The sequence below is a fragment of the Bubalus bubalis genome, chromosome 8 (genome assembly GCF_019923935.1).
Source record: "Bubalus bubalis isolate 160015118507 breed Murrah chromosome 8, NDDB_SH_1, whole genome shotgun sequence".
In the NCBI taxonomy this organism is placed as follows: domain Eukaryota; kingdom Metazoa; phylum Chordata; class Mammalia; order Artiodactyla; family Bovidae; genus Bubalus; species Bubalus bubalis.
The window spans coordinates 102,210,992-102,231,914 of record NC_059164.1 but is presented as its reverse complement, the minus strand read 5'-3'; the positions used below and the strand labels follow the sequence as shown (position 1 = coordinate 102,231,914).

The following is a 20,923-nucleotide window of genomic DNA, read 5'->3' as shown; positions in this document are numbered from 1 at the left end:
TTATCCTTACTTAGGGCAACAAATGCCATGCTCCCTTCACATCTTAATATTTTGCAGAAGCTGGGGGTACAAGGAAACAGAAAGACAGATAATTAGAGCAAATAAAAAAGTTAATGATGGGAAAGAAAAGACCCAAGGAACTGTGGATGGACATTACACACAGAGGAACACACAAAAAAGAAGAAATGAGGGAGGGAAAGGAAAAACAAGAGAAAACCCGAAATAAAATGAATAGAGGACAAAGGGCAGAAAAATAAGAGGAAAAGAAAAAAACCAGAATGGGCGAGAGATTGGAAGCAACAGAAGAGGAAAGGGGAGATAAAGAGAAAAGGCACAACAGATAAATATCAATAAATTTGCTCTGTCCTGTGAACCTGCTGCAAATATATTTTTGGGTATTATGAAGTGATTTTAAAGGTTAAGCAAGTAGTTCAGTTGGAGAGTAAATGTTCTAAAATATCTTACATAGGCAAGATCAAGACACATTTCTCTTACCTTGACGAAGATAGTAAATCACTAAGTTTAGCCTAGCTTCAGGAATGACATCAACCAGGGGAGGCAAAACTTGCAAAGCCCCTTCTCCTCCTCGGAAGACTACCTAAAGACAGAAAAGCCATTATTATGGCAGCAAATATGAGTATGTTCACTGGTGGAAATACACATGGAACTGACGCAACAGTTACTCTTTGAAGGGAGGAATATATTTTTGAAGCTTTTTCTATACACACATGACCTTGACCTCATTAAAAAAAAAAAAAAAAAAAGGCATCCTAGGGACTTCCCTGGCAGTCCAGTGGTTAAGACTCTGTGCTTCAAATGTAGGGGCTACGGATTTGATCCTTGTTTGGGGCGCTAAGTCCCATGTGCTTGACAGCCAGGAAAAAAAAAAAGTCATCCTAAATGTAAGAAATAGAATAAAGGCATGGCCCTATTGCATATATTTCCTTTTTGCCTCATAAGAACTATACGAAACTCTTAAAGTACCCAATAATTAATGAAACTTCTTTCTAGACAGATATTCTACATTAGAAACTCCATGAAGGAATTTATGAAATCCTTCTGAGATTATTTCCTCATCTCTAAATGGCATTAGTAATGTCCACCTAATTAGTAATGGCATTAGTAATGTTCAGAGTTATCATAAGGATGAAATAAGTTAAAGTGGGCTACATGCATGGCATATCATATGTTATATTTTGTTTTATTAAAATATTAGTAAATATTCATTAACACCTACTATATGCCTGGTATTGTAATACCAGGGCTACACTAGGAAAAAGTCTTTCTCCTGTCTGTGACTTATAGTACAGTTATATTATACTATATGCTGCTGCTAAGTCGCTTCAGTCGTATCCGACTCTGTGCGACCCCAGAGACGGCAGCCCACGAGGCTCCCCCGTCCCTGGGATTCTCCAGGCAAGAACACTGGAGTGGGTTGCCATTTCCTTCTCCAATGCATGAAAGTGAAAAGTCAAAGTGAAGTCGCTGAGTCAGGTCTGACTCTTAGCGACCCCATGGACTGCAGCTTACCAGGCTCCTCCGTCCATGGGATTTTCTAGGCAAAAGTACTGGAGTGGGGTGCCATTGCCTTCTCCGATATTATACTATATAGTCCTGTCTGTATACTCAAATGGGGAGAGACCTTCAAACAGCAAACTTAAGTATGTTGTCATATAATAATAAAAGCTACAGAGGACAGCTAAAACAAAAACACCATCCATGAAAGGACTGTTTACATGCTGTTTTGTACCCACAGCCTAGCACAGTATCTGACACATAGTAAATTATATCACAAATATACAGAAATCAAGGCAATCAGGCATAAACTACCTAATCTCTTCTTTCTATATCAAAATATCCATCTGGTCATTTTTTTTTTTTTTTGGTTCTTTTTGTCTAAGATGCTCCCTTCCCTTGCCAAGATTAATTCCTACAATTGTCTTCTTTGATGTCATGATTTTAACTCCATTTGGATTTTGTTTCTGCATTAATATTCTATTTCATTAATCCTGGTCCCACTTCTCAACTTTAAATATGCACAAAGGTTTCTACTCTCTTGAAAAATCTTCACTTCACTTGGTGCCATGGTTCCCTCTGAACGGCATCGGACTTTTTCTCCTTTTTTCAATGCCACACTTGAAAAGTAAGTGGCTTGCTGTTTCAACTTCTCTTCCTCTCCTTAACCTCCCAGAAAACTTGCTGCTGCTTTCTGCACACTAATAAACCCATTCTACAAGTCACAAATATCAACCCCTTTGACCAAATTCAATAGACTTTCCTCTCTTCTTGCTCCATGACATATCTGCAGTTTTGACACCGGTGGCCATAGCATGACAATAAAAGCACTTTTTACTGAATGCTAACTGTATGTTGTGTACTGCCTGAGGCACCTTACATATATTACCTCATTTCATCTTCACAAGGAAATGAGGTAGGTGCTGTGATTTCCTTTATTCTACATAGAGAACATAGAGACTCATCAGTGTTTAGTGACTTACCCAAAGTTCCAAAGCTAGTATATCGTGTACTTGATTTTGACATCAAGTCTGACTGCGAAAGCTGATGTCAGTAACAATTTATACTGCTTAATATTTTTTTCAGGTTTTGTCTTAAACTATAAAATTAATCTGTATTTACTAGAAAAAGCTTACATATAGTATTACAACAGGCAAAAGGAAAATTACCATTTTCTCACTTTTCTTTGTAATCCCACCCTCCAAGTATAACTCCCATCACTAGCTAATACACACCTTCCAGTTATATGTATATATAAAGGTTCTTTACTCTGGCTGTATATTATATCCACTTGGAAAACTTTTAAGAAAAGTATTGATAGTTGAACCTTAGCCCAACCATTCGATAAAAATCTCACACATTAATATTTTTAAAAATCCCCTGGGTGATTAAAATGTGTAGTTGTAATGACATTACAACTTCCATGATGGCTTCTCTGGTGGCTCAGACAGTAAAGAATCCACTACAATGCAGGAGACCTGGGTTCAATCCCTGGATTGGGAAGATCCCCTGGAGGAAGGCATGGCAACTCAGTCCAGTATTCTTGCCTGGAGAATCCTCATGGACAGAGGAGCCTGGCAGGCTACAGTCCACGGGGTCGCAAAGAGTCGGACATGACTGAGCGACTAAGCACAGCACAACACAATGACATTACAGTCAGAAGCAACCTACATGTCCATCAACAGATGAGATGAATGGACGAAGAAGATGTGGTCTGTATATACAATGGAATATTGCTCAGCCATAAAAAATAATGAAATTTTGCCATTTGCAACATGATGGACCTGGAGGGCATTATGCTAAGTGAAGTAAGTTGGACAGAGAGACAAATACTACTTGATGTCACTTATATGTGGAATCTAAAAAAAATGCAACACATCTGCGAATAGAGCAGAAAAGAAGCAGACAGACTCACAGATATAGAGAACAAACTAGTGGTTACCAGTGGGGAGGGCAGTATGTGGGGGCTGGGGGAAGTACAGACTATTGGGTGTAAGATAGGAATAAAGATGTATTTGTACAACACAGAGCACATAGCTGATATATTGTAATAACTGTAAATGGAGTATAACCTTTTATATAAAAATTTGAAAAATTTTATAAAATGACTGTTGACCATTGAACAATGGTGATGGGGATTGTTTAAGGGTGCTGACTCTCCACACAGTTGAAAATTCAAATATGATTTACAGTCAGCCACCCACATGCAGGGTTCCTCCGTATACGAGGATTCAACCCACCTCAGATGGTACAGTATTTACGACTGAGAAAAATCTGTGTATGAGCGGACCCAGGCATTTCAAACCTGTGTTGCAGAAGGGGTTGTACATTATGTAGGTGTTTTCTCTTGCCTGCCTTTTTTTAAGTTATTTTATTATTCTCCTCTTTCAGCCCCTTAAATACAAACACTCTCTTGGAACCATATTTCTCTTTTTTTAACCTTTTCTTCAGCTATCCCTACTCTTATGAAAACTCCTAAATCTTAATCTCTTAATCTTCCGGTCTTAATCTCTTTCCAAATTTAATTTCCAGACTACTCTAACATATCATATTCTCCACAAAAATTAACCTGGCTTTAATTTATAGACTAACTTAGAAGTGAAAAGGTTAGAGGCAGAAGCTCATAGTGCAAAATAACCTCAGAAAACTCTGTGATGGAGGCCTGAGTTAGAGAAGGAATGGAATAAATAGAAGAATTAATAGGATTAAGTGACTGAGTATCAGAAATAAAGGGGAAGAGAGAGTCTAAACCAGCTACGGTTTTCAGCATTGGTACTGGGAGACTTAGTGCTAACGAAGGTGCAGAGAAATCAGAAGGAAAAGGTGTAGTTATTATTACTGCCATATTCACACGAGGAATCTGAAACTCAACAATACTGAGTAATTTGCTCAGTGTCCCCAGGTGTCTGAGTTGAATACAGCTGCTCTGCACCCACTTTACTGCTGAGTCAATTGAATCCAACTTGAAACTTCATCTGAATCTTTTTTTTTTTTTAGCAACTATCCCAGTGCAAATTTTCTGTTCCAGTAAATTCAGTCTGCTCACATATGTCTTCTTCATTCATTCATCCATGTCCTTGCCACAAATGAACCCTTTAAATCCAAGTCATTCTTCAAAGACCAGCTCAAGTTTTACTTTCATCAGAAAGTAAAGGATTTTCACTTTCATCAGAAAGTAAAGGATATGTTCCTTTGTCTTTGCCAACAACATGAACACTTGGATCTCAATGCCTCACACTTCTTTCTAAATGTTAAGTATGTGTTACTGCCTTCCCAGTAAGGAAAGAACCTGGTATCTTAAACTCATTCTCTCTCCTCCACAAGAAGAAAGAGTTCACTTGGAGTAGAGAAATACTTGTTGAGATATCTCCCTTCATTCATCTTCCCAACCACTGTAATGTACCCAAAATAGGGTAGGCCTCAAATCATCAAGACTGGAAACTCTTATTCACCAGATTGTGCCTGATGAGCTCTTTAGCAAATTCAAAGGAAGAAGAAGCGTTGTCCATCAAGCTTTTGAGTTCTGCCTGAAATAAAAAAAAGGAAAGGCTTATGAAAATGACAAGTGTATAGTTCTTACATCACCTGTAAGAATTACAAAGTTTTATAGCTTACAAAGAATTTAACATGCTGCTTCCTTTGTTCTGCAGGGCTCTGAGAAATAATGTAATTATTATTCTCCTTATTTTACAGATGAGAACCTTGAGGCTTATAAACATTAAACGACTGAACCTCTACACAGCATGTCTGAAACTGGTGAACCCAAGTCTGAAGACTCCTAGAGTTAGTCTTCGGAGAAAGCAATGGCACCCCACTCCAGTACTCTTGCCTGGAAAATCCCATGGATGGAGGAGCCTGGTAGGCTGTAGTCCATGGGGTCACTAAGAGTCAGACACGACTGAGACTTCCCTTTCACTTTTCACTTTCATGCATTGGAGAAGGAAATGGCAACCCACTCCAGTGTTCTTGCCTGGAGAATCCCAGGGATGGGGGAGCCTTGTGGGCTTCCGTCTATGGGGTCACACAGAGTCTGACACGACTGAAGCAACTTGGCAGCAGCAGAGTTAGTCTTTCCTTGCAGGTGATCAACTTTTAACAACTAAGGTTGGTTATTTTTCTTTATTTAACATTTTAAATTAATTAACTTATTTATTTATTACTTATTATTTTTTACTGCCCTGGGTCTTTACTGCTGCACGTGGGCTTTCTGTAGTTGTGGTGAGAGGGGGCTACTCTTCACTGGTGTGTGTAGGCTTCTCGTTGCAGAGCACGGGTTTGAGGCACTTGGGCTTCAGTAGTTGCAAGGCTTGGGCTCAGTAGTTCAGTAGTTGTGGTCAAGGGCTCTAGAGCTTGGGCTCAGTAGGTATGGCACACAGGCTTTAGTTGCTCAATGGCAGGCAGAATCTTTCTGGACCAGGGATTGAACTTGTATCTCCTACATTAGCAGTTGGATTTTCAACCACTGTAACACCAGGGAGGTCCACTAAGGTTGATTCTTCAATCTGACCATTCCACCTGTGTCCTGAATTTTCCTATACTTTCTTCCTGCTGAATTGGCCTTTATTTACATGATGCAATTCATGTACCTTCTCCCCTCTATGTTACTATTTATCAGAACTATCAGATCTCTTTTGTTTTATCCTGCTTCTTTAACTTCCCCTAGAACAAATGGTCAGCCATTTCTACAGTGTCTTCAGTAATGTCTGAGGCTTATTTATCCACTTCCTCAGCTTTCTGCTATTCCCTCTTGCCAATCTATAATTTTGACTAACTCTCACCTTCTTTTTCTACCTCCATCGTGGATACCTAAGATTTTCTGGATAAAATAATTAAATTCTTGACTGTTCTCACTAAGCACTACAAACTTGTTCTACCTGATATCATATGGGAATGCACACCTATTTAGCAACCTTTTACTAATCTCCTCTTGTCTACAGCAGGAATTCCAAAGTCTTGGGTAATATTAGGCTAGTTTAGCAGTTTTCAAGCTTTTTGATCTCAAGATCTTTTTTAAACCTTAAAAAGTACTAAGGATCCCAAAGAGTTTTTGTTTATGTGAGTTACAGCCATTCATATATATTGTATTAGAAATTAAAACAGAAATTTAAAGTATTCAATTAATCAAAAGTACTAATAAACTTACTACACATTAACACAAATAATATATTTTTCATTAAAAAAAACTGTATTTACCAACACAAAAATTTAGTGATAAGAATGGTACTGTTATCTATTTTTGCAAGTCTCTTCAATGTCTACCTTAACAGATGACAGCTTGATTGGAATATCTGTGCCTGCAATCAATCTATTTTGAAATCATGCTGTCTCTGGAAAATGTCACTGCACACTCAAAAGTGAATCAAAGTGAAAAGACAAAATCTTTTAGTATTATGAGGCTAGCTTTGATCTTTAGCTAGCCAGGATGAAAGGTGAGGCAAGTGAGATGCACAGGGCACAAATTTAAAGCAGTGCTCACTGCACATGCAAAGATGCTCAACATCATTCCAGCTATTGGGAAAATACAAATCAAGATTACAGTGAGATTCCACTCCACATCCACTGGGATGGCTAGAATAAAAAAGATAATAACAACTGTTGGTAAGGATGTAGAAACATTGAAACTCGAAACTTACACACATTACTAGTGGGAATGGAAACTGGTGCAGCCACTTTGGAAAATAGTCTGAAAGTTCCTCAATTAAATATAGCTACCATATGACCCAGGATTTCCATTTCTAGGTATATGCCCAAGAGAAATGAAACATATTCAAAACATGCCCCAAAACATGTATATACCTGTTTACAGCAGCATTATCATAATAGTAAGAATGTGGAAACAATCCAAATATCCATCTCTGACAATTAGAAAAATACAATGTGGTATATCCATACAATGGAATATTATTTGGTGATAAAAATGAATGAAGTACTGAAACATGCTATAACAAGATGAACTTCATAGACATTAAGCTAAAGTAAAACAGGCCAATCAAAGAAGATTATACATTATTAATATATGACTCCTTTATAGAGGAAATATCCAAAACACACAAATCCATAGAAACAGAAAGTGGATTAGTAGCTGTTTGGGGTTGGCGGGATGGCAGTTGATAGCTATAGATTATGGAGTTTCTTTTTGAAGTAATGGAAATGTTTTAGAATTGACTGTGGTGGGAATTCCCTGGCAGTCCAGTGGTTAGGACTCAGCACTTTCACTGCCAAGGGTGTGGGATCAATCCCTGGTTAGGGAAGTTAGATCCTGAAAACTGCATGGTGTAATCAAAAATAGTGCAGGGGTGGGGGGAGTGTTTAAAAATAAATAAATAAGTGAGTAAAATTGACTGTGGTGAAGATTAAACACAGTGGTGAATACATTAAAACCCACAGAATTGTATATTTCAAAAGGGTGACTCCATGGTACTTTAGTTATACCTCAATAAAGCTGTTAAAACATAGAGGTATAAATAGAAGATGTAGGTCATCTTATTTTAGAGTTAAAATGACATCTAAAAGTACAAAAACATGATAAAAATCATGTAAGAAATATTCCTCATGATATACATGCTTTCACATTCAAATTGTCTGTGTCCTATATTTAAAATGAAAATCCCTTATGATTATACAGTGGAGATGACAACTAGGTTCAAGGGATTAGATCTGGTAGACAGTGTCTGAAGAACAATGGATGGAGGTTTATACATTGTACAGGAGGCATCCCAAAGAAAAAGAAATGCAAGAAGGCAAAGTGGTTGTCTGGGGAGACTTTACAAATACCTGAGAAAAGAAGACAAGCAAAAGGCAAAAGAGAAAGGGAAAGATATACCCAACTGAATGCAGACCTCCAAAAAATAGCAAGAAGAGATAAGAAAGCCCTCTTTGGTGAATAATGCAAAGAAAGAGGAAAACAATAGAATGAAAAAGACAAGAGATCTCTTCAAACTGGAGATAACAGGGGAGCATTTCATGCAAAGATGGGCACAATAAAGGACAGAAATGGCAAGGAATCACAGAAGTAGAAGGGATTAAGAGGACATGGCAAGAACACATAGAAGAACTGAACAAGAAAGGTCTTAATGACCCAGATAACCATAGTGGTGTAGTCATTCACCTAGAGCCAGACATCCTGGAGTGTGAAGTTAAGTGGGCCTAAGGAAGCATTACTATCAACAAAGCTAGTGGAGGTGATGGAATTCCAGCTGAGCTATTTCAGATCCTAAAAGAAGATGCTGTTAAAGTGCTGCACTCAATGTGGTAGCAAATTTGGAAAACTCAGTAGTGGACACAGGACTGGAAAAGGTCAGTTTTCAGTCCAATCCCAAAGAAAGGCAATGCCAAAGAATGTTCGAATTACCATACCATTGCACTCATGTCACATGCTAGCAAGACTATGCTCACAATCCTTCAAGCTAGGCTTCAGCAGCAGATGAACTGAGAACTTCCATATGTTCAAGCTGGATTTAGAAAAGGCAGAGGAACCAGAGATCAAATTGCCAACATACTGTGGATCATATAAAAAAGCAAGGGAATTAAAAAAAAAACATCTATTTCTGCTTCATTGCTAAAGCCTTTGGCTGTGTGTATCACAACAAACTATGGAGAATTCTTAAAGAGATGGGAATATCAGACCACCTTAACCTGCCTCCTGAGAAACCTGTATGCAGGACAAGAAGCAACAGTTACAACTGGACATGGAACAATGGACTAGTTCAAAATTGGGAAAGGAGTATGTCAATGCTGTATATTGTCACCCTGCTTATTTAACTTATATGCAGAGTACATCATGTGAAATGCTGGGCTAGATGAAGCATAAGCTGGAATCAAGATTGCCAGGAGAAGTAGCAATAACCTCAGATATGCAGATGATACCACTTTAATAGCAGAAAGCAAAGGGGAACTACAGAGCCTCTTGATGAAGGTGAAAGAGGAAGGTGAAAAAGCTGGCTTAAAATTCAGCATTCAAAAAATGAAGATATGGTATCTGGTCCCATCATTTCATGGCAGATAGATGGGGAAAAGTGGAAACAGTGACAGATTTTATTTTCTTGGGCTCCAAAATCACTGTGGACGGTGACTGTAGCCACCAAATTAAAAGATGCTTGCTCCTTGGAAGAAAAGCTATGACAAACCTAAACGGAGTATTAAAAAGCAGAAATATCACTTTGCCGATAAAGGTTTGCATAGTCAAAGCTATGGTTTTTCCAATAGTCATATACAGATGTGAAAGTTGGACCATAAAGAAGGCTGAGCATCGAAAAATTGATGCTTTTGAACTGTGGAGCAGGGGATGAATCTTGAGAGCACTTGGACAGCAAGGAGATCAAACCAGTCAATCCTAAAGGAAATCAACCATGAATATTCATTGGAAGGACTGATGCTGAAGCTCAAATTCTTTGGCCAGCCAATGTGAAGAGCTGACTCTTTGGAAAAGACCCTGATGCTGGAAAAGTCTGAGAACAAGAGGAGAAGGGGTTAACAGAGATGAGATGGTTGGATGGCATCACTGACTCATGGACTTGAGTTGGAGCAGGCTCCAGGAGTTGGTGATAAACAGAGAAGCCTGGAGTACTGCAGTTCATGGAGTCCCAAAGAGTCAGACAGGACTTAATGACTCAACAACAGCAACAATAATATTTAAAACATGTATTAGGGTTTTGTCTTTTCAATCTAACTTGTCAATCTTTGTCCTTAATTGAGAAACAAAACCTTTTAGACATAATTACAGATAATTTGGATTTGTAAAAGGCAAAACAATAGGCTTTTAGAATATCAGAGAACAAAATTTGGACTAGGAAATATTTTTTTAAACAAAATATGAAAAGCACTAAACATAAAGAAAAAGATAAATCTGACTATGTTTCAGCCTATAAAATCTTTGATAATTGCTCAGTTCACTATCTACTATGTATATAAAGGTAAAGACTTTATATACATCACAAAAACCTACAATAATTCAGTACTGTTATTTTGCATACTCTGTACTGAACCACATAGCTAGTAACCTAAGATTGGAATTCGGATAAAATTTCTTTATCCTCTGAAACTATTCCTTCCTTTCACAAGCATCCTATACTCACTGCTTCTATTTCCTCATCATCTACTTGTCTTTCTTCTGCCATATCCCTCAGGACATTTCTCAGTCCAAGAGGTTACTCATTCACTCCTTATCTCCTTGACATCTAGCTTCAACACTCAATAATAATAATACCTTAATCAGCATAGGAAATACCAGTTATGAAATCCAATGGCCTTTTCTTAATCTTCATATTTATTGACCTGTTTTGAACCTCCTCCTGTTTTTAAACATGACTTGCCCTTAATCTGTTAGTCATATTTTAAAATTCTCATTCAACCATTACTTCATTGGCATCAACTTTGTATATTCATTGTGCCAGGTCTTGGGATATAAATGTCACAAGGCTCAACCCTCAATAAGCTTATCTAGATTAAAGATAATTAAAGCAGGTTCATGAGGCCTTGCTCCAGTAGGACTCACCACCATCTGGACCCTAAGGGCCCCCATGCAGCTCAGTGCCACGGCTGTGCTACCCCATGACCGTGGGCGTCAGCAAGGCCTACAAGATGGATAAGAATGTGAGCCAACAGAGCTATAACCACTGTTCCTGTGGGCACCTCACCAAGAACAAGCCTCATGATCTGAGAGGTCTGAAGTTTAACCCTTTAGGAGTGGCAAGCCGCGGAGCTGCTCAAGGTCTCTGAGAACAGGGCCTCAAGTTCATCAAGAAAAGGGTGGGGACACACATCCATGCCAAGAAGAAGGGAGAGGAGCTGAGTAATGTCCTGGTAGTCACGAGGAGAGTCGCAGCCAAGGACAGAGCTCCTTCCTCTCTGTGAATAATAAAACTTGTTCAGAAAAAAAAGGTAATTAGGCAACTACCAAACAATAAGCATGATTTTATATATAGATATAGAATCATATATAATAGCCATATTATTACCAATTATTTGTTGCTAAGATATAATAACCATATTGTTTGATATATATATAAAATCATGCTTGTTATTTGGTAGCTGTATTATTACATGTGTATGTGTGTATACATATATATGTTATATATATATATATAAGTTTAGAGCAGAGAAGAAGAATGCATGCCTAAATTTGCATTAAATTTTAGTGGTTAAGTCTATGGGCTTTATTTTTTGTTTTGTTTTGTTTCTTTTTTAATTTATTTTTTAGTTGAAGGATAATTGCTTTACAGAATTTTGTTGTTTTCTGTCAAACATCAACATGAACCAGCCATCTACGGGCTTTAGAGATCTGAATTTCTCACTTGTTAGTTGTATAACTTTGAGTGAGTTGTTCAAAGGATTTTAACAATTGAATGAATCATTACATAATCTTTCATGCTTACTATAGAAGAGCAGAATAGTTTGGTGTTTGGGAAAAGAATGAATTATACAGTATAGAGCCCATTATAAAAGATACTAGAGGAATGCTTGCTTTGAGAAGGTTTAATAAAACTATCTTAAGTAAAAACAAACTATATCCTATTGCTGTCAAAAAAAAAAAAAAAAAAGAAAGAAAGAAAGCTCCTTAGGGTACATTTGTTACAGTTATCTACTGCTGGACAACATTATACAATCAATATGTAATCTGCATGGGCACAATTTCAAATGAAAAAGCATGCTTGTAGTGAACAAGAAGTACAATTTGCTGTCCTGAGTTGGATAGCATTAGATTTAGAACATATTGGTTAGCCATGTCACCCATTCCAGACTATGGAAAGAACACGTGCAGACAAAATATAAGCATTTAATAGGTTGGACCTTATGCCAAAATTGGCAAAGCCCCCAAGACAGACTCAATATAGAAAGACAAAAATATACTTCTTTTATTTATTTTAACCAAAACTCTAATTAAAAATCAAATTGCAAATCCAGTTTACTATTAAACTGCTGATGCTGGGAACTAGTCAATTAGGCAGGGACTTTAGCTGAAATGAGGATATCCAAGAATGTATTTTATTTCATACATAAAGCAACCGTTCCATTTCATACTAAGCAATTTAACTGTAGGCATTTCTTTTGCCTCAAGTGAGCACCTTTATCAACACAAGTCATGAAGAGTGAACCTGAGCAAATGTTAAGGATATGTGTTCTCTATCCACCAGCTGATAAATGCTGTTTCACTCACCAACTCAATCTGCTGTTAGTGTAAGTATATTAATAGTGCTTCCTGCTATTACACAATAAATTTTGCTTTGATATAGTAGTTAATTTTCTAGTTTCAATTTCTTCCTTCCTCCCCCTATTCTGGACTTCCAAGTTGGTGCAGTGGTAAAGAATCCGTCTGCTAATGAAGGAGGCACAGTAGATGCAGGTTTGATCCCTGGGTTGGGAAGACCCCCCTGGAGGAGGAAATGGCAACTCACTCCAATACTCTTGCCTGGAAAATCCCATCGATAGAGGAGTCTGGAGGACTATAGTCCAAGGGGTCACTAAAAAGTCAGACATGACTGAGCACACTCATTCCTTCCCCTACTCTAGGCTGATATGATGCCACTTACCCTGCCTTTTGGGCAGGGTATCTACACATAAAGAAATTTTGCATTTAAATTTTGGTGGCTTCTGACATCAACTAAAGTAATGGCCAAGGAAGTAATTTGTACTCATGGACCCCCTCGTAGGGTTAACCTAAACATATCTGCACATAAAGTATATTCAAATATATATACCCAAATCTGTATAGATATAGTATAGAACATGCTATCTATAGATCTATTTATAGATCTATTTATATCTATGTTTATATGTATATATATGTGTAGGCGTGTGTTTATGTGTAGCTTAATAAGATGAGTTCATAATGTATGGACTCCTGTATACTCTGAGTTTCAAATAAAACGAGAGCTATGACAACAAGGAAAAAAATCAAAAAAAGAAAAAAAGAGAGCTGTTTAACAGAATTTATCCGCAGGATTGTCAGGGAAACTAAATAATGGATACAAAGTATTCTGCACAGGGCCTATAAGTTAACTTTCTAACTACTTTTAAATAATGGATACAAAGTATTCTGCACAGGGCCTATAAGTTAACTTTCTAACTACTTTTAAATAATGGATACAAAGTATTCTACACAGTGCCTATAAGTTAACCACTTTCTAACTACTTATGAAATGCCTCCCACTATTGCTTCTTGGCAACCTTAAAGGAGATACTGCAGTATCACTGAGCAGAGAAAGGCACTCCAGGAAACAGAAAGGAGTGTACAAAGCCAGGCAGTAGGAGGATATGGGTGTGTGAAACAAACTCAATGACTGGACTGAAGAGAACAAAGACGAGAGGCAGGGAAATTATTTAAGGAGTTGAAACAAGAGGTAAGGAGTGCCGGAACTAGAGCAGTGGCAAAGGAGACAGCACAGAGAAAAGAGGTATCTAGAACCGAAATGACAGGAACGGGTAGAAAATTAGAGTGCGGATGAAGAAGGAGAGAGCGATGGACACTGTAGCTTTCTGATTACATGTTGATGACTCTGAGCCACAAACATATTTCAGAGAAAGAAGCAGAAGTATTTTGTTTTTAACATATTTAAGGTAATGTAAGGCACAGATAAATATCATCTACAGTATATCAGATGCACACAGACAATTCAGAAGTCAACATTCTTTTTTAGAATATCTGGTAAATACAAATATTTATACAGTTGGGTTCTTATAGAATCACACCTGCAATAACAAAGGGATATTAATCAAGAGTAACAGATAACAGTTTTATGAATAATCTGGGAAGTATATGGTAATTCAAACTGGAATTAAGTGAATTAAGAACAAATTTCATCACTACCTCAGCGGCTTTGCCATTGTAAAGGCGAAAATGATTACAGGCCTTAAGATTGAGTGCGATGGTGCTATCAGGAATTTGCTGAAGATAAACAGCCAGAACTTCTTGAGACACATCATAGTAATCCAGCTTGTAGTAACATAGGGCCACATAAACATTGAGGGCAAGGTATTCCCTATTAGATGAAAAAATTAAGGATTAACAATTTAAGTCTACTTCACAAAAATGTTGTCAAACTACAGACATTTTTAATGGCTCAACTGGACAGTAAGGCAAAGAGGACATTTCTTTTTTTAAAGAAAAAGGCAATATGATCAGTGTAGTCTTTTTCTTTTTGTGTTATAATATTTGAGTGTTTTGATATAAGTAGAGTAAAAGATGACAACTAGAGGAGAAAGGGAAAAGTTCAACTACTACCTGTTCATGTTTAAAAAAACCAACAAAACTAATATAATCAGTAATGAAGTATAAATGCAAATAAGCTGACACTGTACAGAAGATGGACAGACAAGGCAAGTAGGTTTGATGACTGAGAATGGGAACAGGTGGGAGACTATGACAGTAATGCAAAAGGAGGGAGAAGGGAGACGGACGAGATATTTTGGGATACAGAAGAGAGACCAAGTAGTCAGTGATAAAGTTGGAACTTTATCTGTTTAAACTGTTCTTTAGAACAGTTTGTTTCTAATTTTGTCAGCAAATTACCTTCAATGTAACTACAACACTGAAATTGATACATCTAGACCATGCATTTTCAACAGGTATGATATCACCCCCAAAGGGGCAAAAATTGGTTCTTATGGAGAGATGAAAAATATATACATACATACAGATATACATATAGTACATATACATATATCTGTATATAGATATACATACAGTACATAACCAAATATACAATATACCTGTGGTACTGAAACTTAATGGGAGGGCAATTAAGAGGGGGAAAGACAATCTAGACAATAAGGAGTTTAGACTATAAGGAGTTCTTAATCTCACCAGATTATTAAACAGACTTGAACACATGGTGATATTAGAACCAAAGGACACTAGGTCCTCAGCCAAACTGGGTACAGAAGAAAGTAACAAAATGAGAGTTCAAGGAGGCGTAACAGGACACACACCTGTTATCTAGCAGTATGCGCTTGTAAATATCAATAGCTTCTTGGTAGTGAGATCGCATATAGTGGATTGAGGCCAAACTGAGTTGATCTTCTGTGATATCCTGAAGATTCTGATGGAAGTTCATCAATTTCTTCTCATCATTAAACTAAAATTGTAAGAGAGAAAAAAGACATAAAAATTCATGTTAGAGTATGGTTAGAGAAATCAACACTTAAGTAACACAAATTTAACTCCACCCACCCTTCAGCCACTTGCCTCTGTTCTCCCTATTTCTCTTCAGCTCCCAGTCTTCTTTATCTCTCCTTCAGATACAGAATAAAATAGTCTCTAGAGGCAGAGCCTTAGTCTTTAGTTACAACTCATTAATTATTTGACCCCGCTCTTCTTACTTTCTGTTTCTTTTCTATTTCTTTCTTTATATCTTCTCCCTCCCTTTTTATCGTCTATGTTTCTATCTTTTTTATATGCTGTTTATAAGAGAGACATTTAAAATAGGACATAGAAAAGTAGAGAATGAACAGATATAAAAAGATGTAATAGGCAACCACTAACCAAAGGAGAGCTGATAGAGCTACACAAACATGACAAAGTAGTGTTTACATGAAGAGAGAGTTTTAGAGATAAAGATAGACATTTCATAATGATAATGATAAATGTTTCCATTCACTAGATGGACATAACAATTCTATATCTGTATGCACTTAATGAGAGTCTGTAAAACATGTAAAGCAAAAATTGAAAGAACTAAACAAAGAGAGATAATTACAGCATGAAAATTTTAAATACACCAAGAACAATTATTTTCAAATACTACCTATAGATAAACTTCCTGTAAAACAGTTTAGCACTATCAGTTAACAGCTTAAAATTTTTATTGTTCATACTCAATAACTCAATAAGTCTATTTCTAGGGTGTTAGAATTACATTTTTATAATTAAAATCGAAACCAATCTTGAAGCCAAATAACTAGGAAATGCTGAATGAATTGTGGCACATGCATATGATGGATTGTTATTTAAAAAGGACGGGTTTGAAGACTAGTGACTCAGGGATACGCTCATAATTTAAAGGTAGGTTGTAGAATACAAAAGTATATATTTAACATAAATCCCATTCTGCAAAACAAATGAACAAAAATACAAATATGCATATAAAAAATAATTATCCCTAAAGGGATATGCCCAAAGGTTGAAATTTAGTTAACTTTAAATATGGTAGACGTTTGAACAAACTCCGGGAGATAGTGAAGAAAAGGGAAGCCTGACATGCTGCAGTCCGTGGAGTCACAAACAGTCAGATATGACTTAGCGACAGAACAACAACAACATCTTTTTATTGCATATTTATATTTTGATTACTAGAATGTGTGAATTTTATAATATGAAAAAGTATTCATAAATAATTAGATGATGATCAAAATTATTGCTATAAGGCAGGCAATTCAGAAAAGTATGTATTTATTTTCAGGAGTCAGGACAAGCATCTTTGCTTCTGTTTCCTAAGAGACAATAAGATGGTGGAAACAAACTAATCATAAAAGACTACTGTTTAAGAAGAACTAAAACCTAACATCTCTGAATAAATTACCGCGGTAAAAAACATTAATGGGGGAGAAAAATCCTATAAAATTAATACCTGTATTCTACTTGCTCTAAACATATCATTAACAAGAATTTCTACTTAATCCTCTTTCACCCATGCTGGTAACAAGAAAGAAAGAGAAAAATATTTTAAAAACAAAAGCTTTAATTTATGTCAATTAAAAAAGAAAAACAAAATTTTACATTAAAAAAAAAGTCTGAAATAAGCACAGAAATACCTTGTGAGCCAAGTGGAAGAGGAGGCGGTTTTGAAGTCGGCTTTTTGGAGCTGAGGAAAAAATCCAAGGTGCTTATTAAAGATTTCAATTGTCTATGGCACTTAGTCTCTTGTAGGAGTGACATGAGACTCAGATAAGGATACTCCCAAATCCTTACCCATGGGATCCTGCTATGTCTCTGTATAATATATATTACTTTAGTCTAGTCCTACTCCAGTAGAAGGAACATCATCAAGAACCAGAAGGAAAACACTCTAGGGTTCTGCTCGTGCCCACACTGGTTCCTCCTGACTCTCGTGGTAAAGCACAGCCTGCACTCTTCACAGTGCCCCCAGCAGCCCATCCTGTGTAGTTCACACGCGGAACCAAACATGGGAAGCAAACGTTGTGGTCCTATCAGTACGTGTAGGAATCCAGTGCTGTCAATTCCTTCTGAACTCTTCTTTTCATAGTTACACTGCCATGTTTTCCTAAATGGGGCTTCACAGGTGCCTCAGTGGTAAAGAATCTGCCTGTCATTGCAGGAGACACAGGTTTGATCCCTGGGTCACGAAGATCCCCTGGAGAAGGGAATGGCAACCCATTCCAATATCTTTGCCCAGAAAATCCCATAGACAGAGGAGCCCAGTGGGCTACAGTCCATGGGGTTGCAAAGAGTCAGACACAATTGAGAACACTTGCATGCATTTCCCTAAATACTAGCCCATTCTCCACAGATCTTCTGGCATGATAATCTGCCATCTAAAAGAGGTAGCCAAGCAAAAAAGTTGACATCTTTTAAATTCCAGATCCGCTTTGTGCTCTTGGAGAACCTTCCTAATTCTGGATACTCAATATTATTAATCTATCTCTTTACAACAAAAAGTCATACTTCAATGTTAAAAAAGAAAAAATATGCATGGAAAGAGAGATAGGTACCTTGATCATCTTATATGCATCTAACTGTTCTACGCACAAAGTCTAGAAACATGAGATAAATAACTCAAAGACCATTATAAATGAATTGGGAAAAACTACATCAGTAAATTGAAACAACTTGGGTACAAATCAAGAGATTTTCCATGACCTTGAACTGGAATTCTATCTAAATATGTATGTGCCAGTTAATTCTCTAAGATTCTACCCTGGAATACACTCATCGCTCACATATTTCCTAACAAACATTCTTTTGCCCACTTTCTCTATTTTTCTTTGATTTTAATTTGATTCATACTCTAATTATTCTTAATCTTTCCTCCCATATTTCCATTTTGCCCTACACTAATTTGCAAATTTGAATTCACTTCTAAGATGACTGACTTCATAGTTTGACTTCAGTTTGACTTCATAAGTCAAACAAAAGGGAAGAAATCTGGATTCTTCAACCTGAAATTACTAGGCTTCTCATTTCGAAGTAGGACAAGAAGCGATAAGATCCACATTAATGAGAGCTTGACCAACTATACCCAACTCCTACCAACAGCATGAATGTCCCACCACAGGAGGGCCTAAGAAAGGCACCTTGTCTTTTTCTTCTCTCATCCTTCTGCTTTTTGGCTGTAGATTCTGGGGAAGTGAAGTGGGGAGGGTAAGGGTAAGGCACACAGAGATTAACTCTGTCTTTAAAGATAAAGTTGCTAAGATCCAATATGCTTTGAAGAGTAGAGCTTTTCTTTCTTTTTTTTTTTTTTAGCTTTCTAATGTCACCTGATTTTTCCTTGAGAAAGGTATTAAGTTTAAAAATCTCCAAAATGACTCTTAGTATTAGTGATGAATTTCAGATATTAAAAGGGCTTATTTACCTTTAAATCCAGCTGCTTCAGCTTGTTTATACATTCCAAGAAAAAAGTACGTACAGGCTAGGTTCACCCAGACTTCAGGATTGCAATTTTCTTCTTTTGTTGCATTTTCATATTCCTGAAATATACAATAAGCAATAATCCCTTATAGCAGTAAAGCAATCAATGGGCCATTCCTTTATGTATAATGTAATGCTGCTGCTGCTGCTAAGTCTCTTCAGTCGTGTTCGACTCTGTGCAACCCCATAGACAGCAGCCCACCAGGCTCCCCGGTCCCTGGGATTCTCCAGGCAAGAACACTGGAGTGGGTTGCCATTTCCTTCTCCAATGCAGGAAAGTGAAAAGTGAAAGTGAAGTCGCTGGGTCGTGTCTGACTCTTAGCGACCCCACGGACTGCAGCCTACCTACCAGGCTCCTCCGCCCATGGGATTTTCCAGGCAAGAGTACTGGAGTTCTTGACTGGGCAACTTCACATTTAAGAGAATTCTATATGCTCCTTAGGGCTTCCCAGGTGGCGCTAGTGGTAAAGAACCTGCCTGCCGACGCAGATGTAATTTCAGTCCCTGGGTCGGGAAGATCCCCTGGAGGAGCGCATGGCAACCCACTCCAATATTCTTGCCTGGAGAATCTCATGAACAGAGGAGCCTGGTGGGCTACAGTGCACAGAGTCACAAAGAGTCACACACGACTGAAGCGACTTACCACGTACACACATGTGCTCCTTATATTCTATACCTGTAATATTAAATACTGCAGTTAGGGCTCAAGCCTACCCATGTGGGACTGTTGCCCATAGAACCCTACACTTGTTTTTTTTTTCTTTCCCTTTTAATACTGATACGGGCTAACAAACTGCAGAAATGAAAAACAACTAAAATATTTTGTTTTTGCTAACTTAAAAAGATATTAAAAATGCATAGTTTCACCTAACTTAAAATCTGATACCTTAATATGCTACAAATTTGATTTCATTCTAATTGCTTTCTGGCTTTGTTTACTTGGCTTTACATTTTAAAAATTTGGTCTTTGAGGGTTTTTTCCTTCCCTGTTAAGGATAGTTTCTGAAATTCACTTTGTCAACTACATTTTCCATATACTCTTTTACTATCAGTGTTTACCACATGCCTATTTTCTTTTTTACTCCATTTGAACTACTCTCTCTTCTCCTAAATCTTTCACAAATACTACCAGCTTCTATTCTGCCCTCTTCACATCTTCACTTTTCCTTCACTGATTTTGTTGCTTTTGTTCATATCAGTTTCTCATTGTGTGATCTTGGATATTTTTCATTTTAGTAGTGCAGGTTTTTAATATCCTTAAATTACATTTTGAGAGTGAGAATATGTAAGAAAGGTCAAAACAATTTCATTTATGAGTTAAAAATCATTGACATAAGGCATCTACAATTTTATGTACAGCCATAATTCTATAGATTGTTAATTACATTGTAGGGTTTACAATGACCAAGAAAAACAACTTTCAAAACTATATTTTTTAAAATATAAAAAATAAATAATAAAATATTTTAAAATATAAAGATAAAATAATATTTCCTATGTCTAAAATTAACCTTTCAAAATAACCATGAACTTTTTTTGAGAAAAGAATCATAAAACTTTTAATCAAAAGGGCTTATTTTTCTTCTCCTGAAGATTTCCTTAAGAAAGACTAATATTAATATATTGAACAATCTCATTAGTATATATTTAAAAGGAAAAAGTAAATAACATTGCTATATATACTTGAACATATATAGAAGATTTCTGATGCAATACATCAAAAAAGATCCAATGTTTACTCCTGTTCACAAAGAAATAGGATGGAGGAAGGCAAACAGGGTGACTTTTTTCCTTTTTCCTTTGTTCCCCTCTATATTGTTTGAA

At 36.9% G+C, this 20,923-nt stretch overlaps 1 protein-coding gene across 1 annotated transcript in view; it reads right to left on the bottom strand.

Annotated features, from left to right (window-relative positions):
* TTC26 (tetratricopeptide repeat domain 26) overlaps positions 1-20,923 on the bottom strand; it is a 41,258-nt gene that overhangs the window by 16,562 nt on the left and 3,773 nt on the right. Inside the window, exons 4-9 of the mRNA XM_006078766.4 lie at positions 19,044-19,158; positions 17,263-17,312; positions 15,442-15,587; positions 14,321-14,492; positions 4,968-5,042; positions 496-598 (exon numbers count right to left, since the gene is read on the bottom strand). Coding sequence (XP_006078828.3) covers positions 496-598; positions 4,968-5,042; positions 14,321-14,492; positions 15,442-15,587; positions 17,263-17,312; positions 19,044-19,158 — 661 coding nt within the window. The remainder of the gene's footprint in view (positions 1-495; positions 599-4,967; positions 5,043-14,320; positions 14,493-15,441; positions 15,588-17,262; positions 17,313-19,043; positions 19,159-20,923) is intronic.